The 11,459-nt window shown below is 43.8% G+C and overlaps 1 protein-coding gene across 1 annotated transcript; it reads left to right on the forward strand.

The window, feature by feature from the left end:
* Window positions 1–9,806: 9,806 nt before the first annotated feature.
* Window positions 9,807–10,586, forward strand: LOC137838704 (uncharacterized). Its single transcript, XM_068647936.1, has one exon. It carries the CDS (start codon window positions 9,807–9,809, stop codon window positions 10,584–10,586), a length of 780 nt encoding a protein of 259 aa, XP_068504037.1.
* Window positions 10,587–11,459: the final 873 nt, after the last annotated feature.

Genomic DNA, 11,459 nt, shown 5'->3' on the forward strand with positions numbered 1-11,459 from the left:
ACAATCGGTTGTTTTGTCGAAGCAATGGGTTGTTTTTATCAGTAGTTTATAAAAACAACTTAAAATAGAATTTAAAGAGTTAAGGGTAAGGGATAAGCACACAAGCAATTTATACTGGTTCACTCTTACACCAAGAGTTACATCCAGTCCCCAGAAACCACTAGGTATTCCATTATACAATCAAAACTAGATTACAAACACCACACACCAAAGTAATGACCTTGAACCCCTCAAGAAACACACTACCTTTGGCAAACCACACCAAGAGTGTTGATCTTGAACCCCTCAAGAACACACAACACTCATTGGCAACACAACTACAAAAATACAGTAATCAAGGAAGAAGGGAATAGAACACACCTGGTTATTACAAAGCTTAAAGTTCAGAATTACAACCCAATCCTATTCCACACACTTAAGAATGATCCAAAGCTCTTTCAAATCTTGGAAAAACTTTTTTGATAAACTCTTTCTGTTACTTCAAGATTGAGCGTAAAACCACCTTTATATAGACCAACCAAGTGGTCAAAAGCATTTAATAAAGGAGCCAAGTTAGTTAGGATCATTTAAAACATATTAAAACCGTTTAACAGAATTTTGTTAAGGTTTGCAGGAAAACAATCGGTTGTTTTGTCGAAACAATCAATTTTTTTGGTTAGACAGCAAAGTCAACCAATTTTTTCAAAAACTGCTAAGGTAAAACAACCTGTTGAAATTTTGACAGCTTTTTAAAAAACACATCTTTTCAAAAGGTTAAAGATTCAAATGAACTTGGATCAACTTAAGGAGTGAATTAACAAGTTTCAAACAACTAGACAACACGCACACACCCAGCAGCAAGGTCTTCAAGCTTTCCTCTTGGATTTGGAGACATCAAAGCATCTTGTTCAACAATCTCCCCCTATTTCATGAAGACAAATCCCTGGTTTGTTTGTGTTGTTGTTTTTGAACTTGAAAGGTCCTGCAAAACAGAATTTGTGCATATACAAAGCAGGCATACCAGCAGGATACCAAGGCAAACAAAACCAGTTTTCTGCATAAGCCTTTGAGCAGAAAAACCAGTCAAATAACCATAAAAACCAGTGCCAAAATGAGACTTGTGTGCAACAGAACTATGGTGAATAAGAGCATGGCAGCAACTGAATCTATACCATAGTGTAGCAACAACATTACAACACATAAAATCACACCATTTTCCCCCTATTTGTCTTCTCAAATAAAATGAAGAAGGGATAAAAACAACAGAATTTCCAACATTGAAAACCAGCATATAGCAGCAACATGATAAACTAGGAAACCTGTGTGTTGTAGCAGCACCATTGCAGTAACAAATCTTTGATACCATATAAGAATTGCAGCACAATCTATGGTGTATCAGAGCTATGATAGCAGCAGAATCAAAGTACCATAGACTCCAAGAAATTTCAGCAAGGAGACCACAATTTCTCCCCTTATCTTTTCTTCATCCAGCAATTCAAGTTGGTCAAATGATTGCTCAAGAGGCGGATTTGGTAGAAATATTCTTTCTTCTGTTAAGAGAAAACCTTCCAGATAATGCAAAGATACATTCACAAATATTCATCAACTCCATGATCACCAATGTGGTTGCCATTCATAAAAAGCTTTGAATTTCAAGGATGACAAATAATATATCTCTTTATGATCTAATTCAGAGGCACAAAGAATGCATATTTGACTCATAATGAGTTATGAAAGAAAATAAACAATTGTAATCATGCATAAGAAGTCATAACAGCTTTATTCAAATGTTCCAAAGGTAAAACAATCGGTTGTTTCGTGAAAACAATCGGTTGTTTTTCTGAGACAGCAAGAAAATGTTATTTTTCAAAGCAAATCATCTTTCAAAGTGATGGGAAATGCATAATGAAATACATTCATACCTTTGCATTACCTCAACATGTTTAAAATTTCATTTGGTCTTATGAAGCCAAAAGCATAGGATGAACATGTACAACTTACTTTACATATCTCATGAATTTTGACTTGTCAAGAATATGAGTAAGGTTTACACTCTTGAACCATAAGCATCACTTTGATTATTCTTCATCATAGCACCTGTACTTGAAAGGTCCTGTAACACAGAATTGATGCATATACAAAGCAAGTATAGCAGCAAGATAACAAGACACACACAAACCAGTTTTCTACATATACAACTTTAGCAGAAAAACCAGAAAAATTGAAGTAATCAAGTGCTTTCAAGTGCAGAGAAGAAACAACATAATACATCAGTTTTAAAGCTATCTTATACAACCAAATTAAGCATAAACAGTTCCCCCTATTTGCTCTCACAAATAGAAAATGAGAAGGGTTGTACAAAGCAGAAATCAGAATGATAATATAGTAGACCAGCAGTACAAACAATGTTGACATTTCAAGAAATAGAAAATGATATAGAGCTTTCAAGAAAACAAGTGGATATAATCTTTTATTATCATATTCTGAGGCACACTCAATGTATATTTGTCTAAAAGAAAGATTTGAAAAAGAGAAATAGGTTTAATCATGCATAAGCAAACTTGGCAGAATTATACAAAGGAGACAGAGGAAAAACAATTGGTTGTTTCGCAAAAACAATCGGTTGTTTTATTGTGACAGCAAAAAGAACATTTTTCATAACCAAAAATTACCTTTTAAATTGATGAAAATGCAGTATGCAATTTGTTCATACCTTTGCACAGAGAACCCCAATAGATTCACTCAAAAAGAAGACTTTGAGATGTTCATATGGTCACAAGGCACACTTACATAAATTGAGAAATGAAAACACACATACTCTCTTTGAAGTTTCTTTTGATCAACACTATGCATGTGCCAAGGATGTCTCTTGACATTCAAAGAACCCTGCAAGACATACACAATTGAAAAGTGTAGGTACAAAGATTGTCTTTGCTTTTGATATTCTTCCCTTTAGCAGTCCTTCTTCAAGTCCAAGGATAATTCTTGGCTGTCAAGGATACCTACAAGAAAAGATTAAGAAGCAAGATTTGGTCCCCTTATGAATTTGGGTCCAATGATGTTAGTAGGAACCTTAGGAACCCATTTCAAAATACCTTTAGGAACAGAAAACCTTCTTACTCTGCAGAATCTAATAGTGTGGCCCCTTTTCATGCAGTAATGACAAATTTCATCCGGTTGTTTCGATAAAACAACAGGTTGTTTTTAAAAAAAAAACTTGAAAAGGGTTTTGAAACAGATTTGTTCTTGCTGTTTGGATTAAACCCCAACCCAGCCTTGCCAAAAACACATTTTTGAGAAGCAAGAACAGTTTCAAGATTAGATTGGCCTTTGGAAAACTTGTTCATGGTTTTTAAAAGATAGTGAACCTTCTTTTGAAGAGATTCACAATTTTCACAAGAACTTGAACCAACACACTTACAAGAAGAGTTTTGGTAAATCATTTCCAAATTTTCAAAATCAGTTTTTGAATTGTTCAACTCTTCTTCCAAGATCTTGACTCTATTTTCCAACGAGTTGTTTAAACATTTCAACCGTTTGTTCAAAAGGGCCAACCTATTAGCTTCTTCATGAGTCTCATTGAAGGCCTCGATAAGTTGACTATAATTCTCAAAATTAATAGAAGTGCTTGAACTTACACTGCTTGTGTCACTTTCCTGTCTTGTCATTAGACATAAATTTGCTTCTTCTTCATCACTTGAAGAGGAGCTTGATGTGTCATTATTATAAGCTCTTCTTGATTTTCTTTTCTTCTCATGCTTCTTGAAGTTTTTCCTCTCTTGGTTGGGACATTCAGTTTTAATATGACCCTGTTCACCACATCCAAAGCATGTATATTTGTTAGTGTTAAACTCAATAGGTTTCTTGTTATCATACCTGTTGGATGAGTCACTTTTGTTGTTTCTCTTCTTTATGGCCTTGCTGAATTTCTTAAACAGCAACCTAAATGTTTCCTCTTCACTCTCATCACTTGAGTATTGACAGTTTTTGTTCCCAGCAGCTTGACTTGATCCAAAATCTTCTTTTGTCATAAGACAAACCTCTTTTCTGGATTCTGAAGAGAAAGATTTAACAAAAGATTCTTCTATGTCCATCAATGCACTCCTTGGATTCTGGTGATACTCTTCAAGAGTATTCCACATTTCTTTGGCAGAACTACATTCTGAAACCTTGAGAAATTCATTAGAATCAAGTGCAGATACAATGATGTTCATAGCTACACAATCAAGATGTTCTCTTTCAGAAGAAACATTTTCAGATATAGGCATGAGATAGCTATTAGTAATAACATTCCAGATTTTTCTATCTATAGATTCAACAAAGAATTTCATTCTAACCTTCCATAATTGATAATTGAGTCCACAAAATAGAGGTGGCCTGTTAATTGAGGCACCCTCCCCAAAAGGTAGTATTTCAGCCATAGAAAAAAGATTTAGGATAAAAAACTTGAATAACTTTCAAGAACTTAGCTCTGATACCAATTGTTAAAATATATGCCTTAAACGAGAGGGGGGTGAATTGTTTAAGAGGGGTTTTTGCACACTTTAAAGGTATAATGAAAATCAATGCTGAATTACAGAGAAAAGAATCAAGGAAACAAATACCCAAAACTGTTTTAAGATGATATCAGAAAAACAATCGGTTGTTTTGTCGAAACAATCAGTTGTTTTTATTAGCAGTTTTTAAAAACAACTTAAAAACAGAATTTAAAGAATTAAGGGTAAGAGATAAGCACACAAGCAATTTATACTGGTTCACTCTTACACCAAGAGCTACATCCAGACCCCAGAAACCACAAGTATTCCACTATGCAATCAAAACCAGATTACAAAGACCACACACCAAAGTAGTGACCTTGAACCCCTCAAGAAACACACTACCTTTGGCAAACCACACCAAGAGTGTTGATCTTGAACCCCTCAAGAACACACAACACTCCTTGGCAGCACAACTAGAAAAATACATTAATCAAGGAACAAGGGAATAGAATACAGTTGGGTATTACAAAGCTTAAAGTTCAGAATTACAACCCAATCATATTCCACACACTTAAGAATGATCCAAAGCTCTTTCAAATCTGGGAAAAACTGTTTTGATAAACTCTTTCTGTTACTTCAATATTAGGAGTGTAAAACCACCTTTATATAGACCAACCAAGTGGTGAAAAGCATTTAATAAAGGAGCCAAGTTAGTTAGGATCATTTAAAACATATTGTACCAACTCGTCCCCGGGCGTTGACCAAAGTCAAACTCAAACATATGGTGGAGACCACTAAGGAGGAAAGTCCTAATATTGAAAGGAAAAGAAAGGCCTTCCATGTGGAGTTGCGGTTAAGTCAGAAAGGCCACGTGGCAGTAAGCAATGAAACCTAAGGTATATAAGCTTCTCTGAAAGCTTAGTAAGGTATGTTTTCACACAGTTTACACACACTCTAATTTTTGCTCGCTTACTCATTGTATGCACGAGTAGTTGGAGAGAGAGAGAGTTAGTTACGATTCAGTTACACGCCTTCAGAGCATTCAATTACGGTGCTCCGATACGGAGGTGTTTGGTGTTTTCTACTTGCTGAATTGATCGTCGGAGTGCAAACGGCCGTGAGGACGCCCTTTTGTTCTCTCCTTTTCAGGTGATCACAGCGGAGTAGGGTGAAGATCTGAGTTGGAGACGAAGGAGTCCTTGTTCGTGGGTCAAAGCAACGCACAAAGATCTTTTCGGTCAACCGGCTAGAACACTAGGCGCCCACCGTGGGGCCGATCTAAAACTTTAGTCCCACCACAAGTGTTCAGTAGTTCAGTCGCAGTTTCGTGATAAGTTTCCAAGAATTTTCCAAGGTCCACCGTTCATCGTCAAGATTACCCAGTTTCACCGATCGCTTTCGGTTCAGTTCAAGTTTTCATTGTTCGTTGTTGAAGTTCAGATCAGTTCACCGTTCATCGGGGAAGTTTGCTCAGTTTCCACCGTTTGTTCGTAGTTTCTTTGAAGTTTCCTGAAGAACCACCGTTGTTCGTGGTTTGTTCGCGGTTTGCTCTGTCTTCACCGTTTTTCTTCGGTCTTGATCATTTTCAATTGTTAGTTCTTCGTTTTCTTGAGGTTTACACTATGCGTTCGCGATTCCGTTTGTCTTTACCGGAAAATTTGTCAAGAACCACCATAACAGTTTAAAGATTTCCAAGAACTGCAAGAAAATGAGGACAACCAGGCAAAGTTCGACGCGCACTGAGAGTGGAGATATGACCATGCAGAAGGTCATGGATATGATGCAAGGATCGCAGGAGGCAATGGCAACATCAAAGGTTGAGCAAGAGCGCATGCAGGCGGATCTCGCGGCGTCTCAGGCGAGAAATGAGGAGTTACGCCGTACGAATGAGGAGCTGCGCCGCGGGTTGCGCAACAACTTAGGGTTGCGTGATGCAGATGATCGTGATTGCTTCACTCCACAGAGGGAGTTCTCCACACCGTTCTCGCAGTCAATCATGGAGGCGGTGATCCCTCACACGTTCGTGGGTCCTAAAGTGACTTTCACAGGAACGGAGGATCCCGAAGCACATCTCACTGTGTCCCACACGTAGATGATGCTGGTAGGCGGCTTCAACGCCGTAAGATGCAAGCTCTTCATGAGCAAGTTGACTGGGATGGCCATGGACTAGTTCATCAGCCTTCCAGATGGCCACATCACATCTTTCGCCCAGCTCTCACAGCTGTTTCGCGAACAGTACATAGCAAACAGGGCTCCACCACCAGTATCGTACGACTTGTTCGACGTAAAGCAGTATCAAGGCGAGACATTGAAAGAATACATCAATCTTTTCGGGGCCCAGGTGGTGAAGGTTGGCACCACAGAAGAGCCTATGTTCGTCTATGCGTTCAGGAAGGGGGTGTGCCCTAGGCCTTTCTGTGAGTCAATCATCCGCATCCGCCCCCGAACTTTTGCTGAGATTAAGCATCGCGCTGTGGAACACATCGCTACTGAGGGCGAGGTATGTGAGAAGCACACAAGTGTTGCACCCGCACGCCCAAGAGCACCGTCGCGTGCACAACCCGCCAGGGTCAACGAGGGTACAACGGGGAGGAAGAATCAGGACATGAAGTGCCCATACGAGGCGAGGAGGCCCCAGGCTAGGGAGCGAGCAGAGGGGAATAGGCCGGCGAGGTAGGGAAATAGGCCGCTGAGGCACAATTTCGTGGTAAAGTTGAAGGACCCCATCGTCGTTCCTAACATTGCAGATAGGCTGAGGCCCCCAGTGAAGACCGACAAAGTACTGGGACCTCACAAAGATTCGTGGTGCGAGTTCCACCAGGCCTTTGGGCACCACATCAACAACTGCTTGGCGTTGGGCCATCAGTTGGATGAGCTAGTGAAGATCGATTTTCTGAAGGATTATCTTGCCGGATTATCTACGGTCGCAACTCTGGCGGTACCAGAAGAGGATCAGGCACACGAGATGCCGATCCATGGAGAAGTCCACACCATCTCTGGTGGCTTCTCAGGAGAAGGGCCCATTGCCTCTTAGCGCAAGAGGAATGTGAGGTCAGTTAATTCAGTAGCTGAGGAGGGTTCGGATGACCCGTGGGAGTCAGACCTTGTGTTTACCAAGGGTGACCTACGTGATGTCGTCCCACATGATAATGACCCCATTGTCATTTCGGTCGTCACCGCTGGGAGGAGGGTGCACCGAGTTCTCGTGGACCAGGGCAGTTCAACAGATGTCATGTTTTGGTCCACCTTCAACAAGCTGCAGTTGTCCCCTGACCTACTAAGACCATACACTGGATGTTTGTATGGGTTCGCAGGGGACCAAGTAGAGGTGCGTGGCTACCTGGAGCTAAGGACGACGTTTACTGATGGAACAACGTCACGTACCGAGAGCATTCGATACTTAGTAGTGAATGCCAATTCAGCCTACAACATTTTGTTGGGTAGGCCTGCGCTGAATAGGCTAAGAGCAGTGGCCTCCACATGCCACATGAAGATGAAGCTGCCAGACCTTAGTGGCCGGGTGATCGTGATCAACTCTGATCAAGAGGAGGCCCGAAAGTGCTATGAGAATAGCTTAAAAACGAAGAGTGGGTGGTCATGGTGATGGAACGCCTGCCTGTTTCGGATACGCCTATGGAGGTAAAGCCCCTAGAGGAGGCGACGCCCACGCAAGTAGAGCCCTTGCAACAGGCGATGTCTGTTGAAGCCACGCCTGTCGAGGCGATACCCGTAGAGGAAACGCCCAGGGAAGCCGCACCCTTGGAAGAAGCACATGGCGAGGCCTCGCCCCTGGAAGAAGTATCTGATGAGCTCTTGCCCATGGAGGAAACATCCGAGGAGGCGTCGCCTGAAGTAACTGATGAGGCGACCCCTAGGAGAGAAGGCCACAGAAGCGAGTCTCGTGCAGAGAGCGTGCGAGATAGGCGACCCCAGCCGGTAGATAATGTGGTCGAGAGGCAGATTGGTGGGAAGGTCTTCAAGTTGGGGCAATTATTGAGCCTGGAAGAGCAGGATGAAGTGGCGACGGTAATCTCGCGCCACCTAGACGCATTCGCATGGTCCGCCTCGGACATGCCAGGCATCAACCCAGATTTTCTATGCCACCATCTCATGATGGACCCCAAGGTCCGCCCTGTACGATAGAGGAGGAGGAAGTTCAACGAGGAGAGGCGCCTCGTCGTGTAGGAAGAAATGAAGAAGCTGTTAAACGCTGGGCACACCAGGGAGGTCCAATACCTTGAGTGGCTGGCCAATGTCGTCTTGGTGAAGAAGGCGAATGGAAGGTGGAGAATGTGCGTCGACGTCACAGATTTGAACAAGGCGTGCCGCAAAGATTCATATCCATTACCCAGCATCAACGCGTTGGTGGACAACGCCTCGGGTTGCAAGATGCTGAGTTTCTTGGATGCATTTTTGGGGTACAATCAGATCAAGATGCATCCACGTGATGAGAGCAAAACAGCGTTCATGACCGAGACGTGTAGTTACTGCTACAAGGTCATGCCGTTTGGACTGAAGAACGCAGGCGCCACCTACCAGAGATTGATGGATAGGGTCCTCGAACCTATGCTGGTAAGAAACGTGCAGGCCTATGTTGATGACATGGTGGTGACCTCCAAGGAGAGAGAGGGCGACACACAACTGACCTGGAGGAGTTGTTCGCCACAATAGCCAAGTACCGCCTCAAGTTGAACCCGAAGAAGTGCGTTTTTGGGGTTGAGGCGGGGAAGTTTTTGGGATTCATGCTCACTGAGAGGGGGATAGAGGCGAACCCCGACAAGTGCAGAGGCCCATCTACTTCGTGAGAAAGGCCCAGAGACGAGATACCAATCGTTGGAGAAGGCGGCGCTGGCAGTGGTGTTCTCAGCCAGGAGGCTCCGTCACTATTTTCATAGCTTTACAGTGGTGGTGATGACGGACCTCCCCATTCAGAAGGTATTGCAGAAGCCAGATGTTGCTGGGAGGATGGTTCGCTGGGCAGTAGAGCTGTCAGAGTTCGATATTCAGTACGAGCCCAGGGGATCCATCAAAGGGCAAGTTTATGCAGACTTCGTTACAGAGCTCTCACTAGGAGGTGGAGCTAGGATCACAGTGGATGCTTTCAATGGATGGGTCCTCCAACCAACAGGGAAGTAGCGTCGGGATAGTCTTGGAGGGGCCTAATGGGGTGTTGATTGAGCAAGCCCTGCGGTTCGCATTTAAGGCAAGCAATAATCAGGTTGAGTATGAAGCTTTGATCGCTGGAATGCTCTTAGCCAAGGAGATGGGTGCGCAAAGCCTCTTGCGAAGAGTGACTCCCAGTTGTTCACGGGGTAGGTGACCGGGGAGTGCCAAGCAAAGGACCCGCAAATGGTTGCGTATCTGAGGTACGTCCAAGTGTTGAAGGGAGCTTTCGCTGCGTTTGAGCTGGTGCATGTCTCAAGACAGCAGAATGCCCGTGCTGACCTGCTCGCCAAGCTGGCCAGCTCAGGCAAGGGGGGAAGGCAGAGGACAGTCATCCAGGAAACGCTCAAGACGCCGCGAAAGTTTGTGGCAGATAATAGGGTGGATGTCCTCCATATCAGCACGACGAGAGGGAAGCCGAGGAGTCATCGGTCTTTGATTCAAGACACGACGAAGGCCTCCCGCGTCAGCGTTTATGCGGCCTCGCCCGGAGAGGAGGGTTGTATGCAGGTGTGCATTTTGGAAGAAGAGGATACATGGATGAGGCCTTATAGGCGATACCTTGCCGATGGGATCCTCCCAGCGGAGCCTGGAGAGGGTAAGAAGATAAAGAAAAACTCCGCAAGGTACACTCTCATCGATGGAGTGCTATTCAGGCATAGGTTCACGCACCTAATTCTGACATGCGTGAGCGGCGATGAGTGCACGAGGATAATGTCAGAACTCCACGAAGGGATCTGCGAAAGCCACGTAGGTGGGAGATCATTAGCATCCAAGGTGATCTGTGTGGGGTTTTACTGGCTGTCAATAAGAGATGATTGCGTGAGATACGCCCAGCGATGCAAGCAGTGTCAGATGCACGCTGATTGGTACAAGGCGCCTCCAGAAGAGTTGAGGTCGACTTATAGCCCGTGGCCTTTCCACACATGGGGAATTGACATTCTGGGCCCTTCCCTCTGGCGATAAGGCAGATGAAGTACTTGATAGTCGCCATCGAATATTTCACGAAGTGGATAGAGGCAGAACCAGTGGTGCAAATCACTGCACATAAGGTACAACACTTAGTGTGGAAGAATATTGTGTGTCGCTTCGGTGTGCCGAGGCGGCACCTAGTTTGCCAGCCTGCAAATGTGTAAGTTGTGCTCAGAAGTAGGCATCAAGCAGGTGTTCGCATCAGTCGAACACCCCAGACGAATGGACAGGTGGATTCCGCAAACAGAATTTTGTTAAGGGGGTTGAAGCGAAGACTTGAGAAAGCTAAAGGGGCGTTGGCAGAAGAGGTACCAAGGATCGTATGGGCTTACCACACCACGCCTCAATCTTCCACCATGGAGACGCCGTTTAGCCTAGTGTACGGGTCGGATGCCATGATCCCAGTAGAGATTCATGAGAGCTCGCCCCGTTTCCAAAGCTTTGTGGTAGAGGAGTCCAACGAGGAGAGAAGGGTGAATCTAGACCTATTGGACGAGGCCAGGGAAGAGGCGAGAATAAAGGCTGAAGCTGTGAAGAGAAGGGTGGAACATCAGTACAGTTCTAAGGTGAAGCCACGACAATTTCAAGTAGCTGACCTGGTCATGCGCAAGGCTCATCCATATGTGTTGTTGAACAAGTTGTCTCCCAAGTGAACCGGGCCCTTTAGAGTAACCGAGGCTAAGGGGAACGGTTCATACAAGCTTGAGGCTCTGGAAGGAGGCCCCATTCCACGCTCCTGGAACGCAGCCAATTTAATGTTTTACTTTAGTTAAAGAACACTATGTAGTACACAGTTTTAAAAGGGGACACTCTTTTTCCCTCTCGGGGGTTTTTTAATGAGGTCACCCAAGTAAAAAAGAAGTTCAA

The sequence above is a fragment of the Phaseolus vulgaris genome, chromosome 11 (genome assembly GCF_000499845.2).
Source record: "Phaseolus vulgaris cultivar G19833 chromosome 11, P. vulgaris v2.0, whole genome shotgun sequence".
NCBI lineage: Eukaryota > Viridiplantae > Streptophyta > Magnoliopsida > Fabales > Fabaceae > Phaseolus > Phaseolus vulgaris.

Bases quoted from the DNA above. Each gene is read 5' to 3' on its own strand.
- LOC137838704 (XM_068647936.1), top strand. From the start codon at position 9,807: ATGGTTGCGTATCTGAGGTACGTCCAAGTGTTGAAGGGAGCTTTCGCT.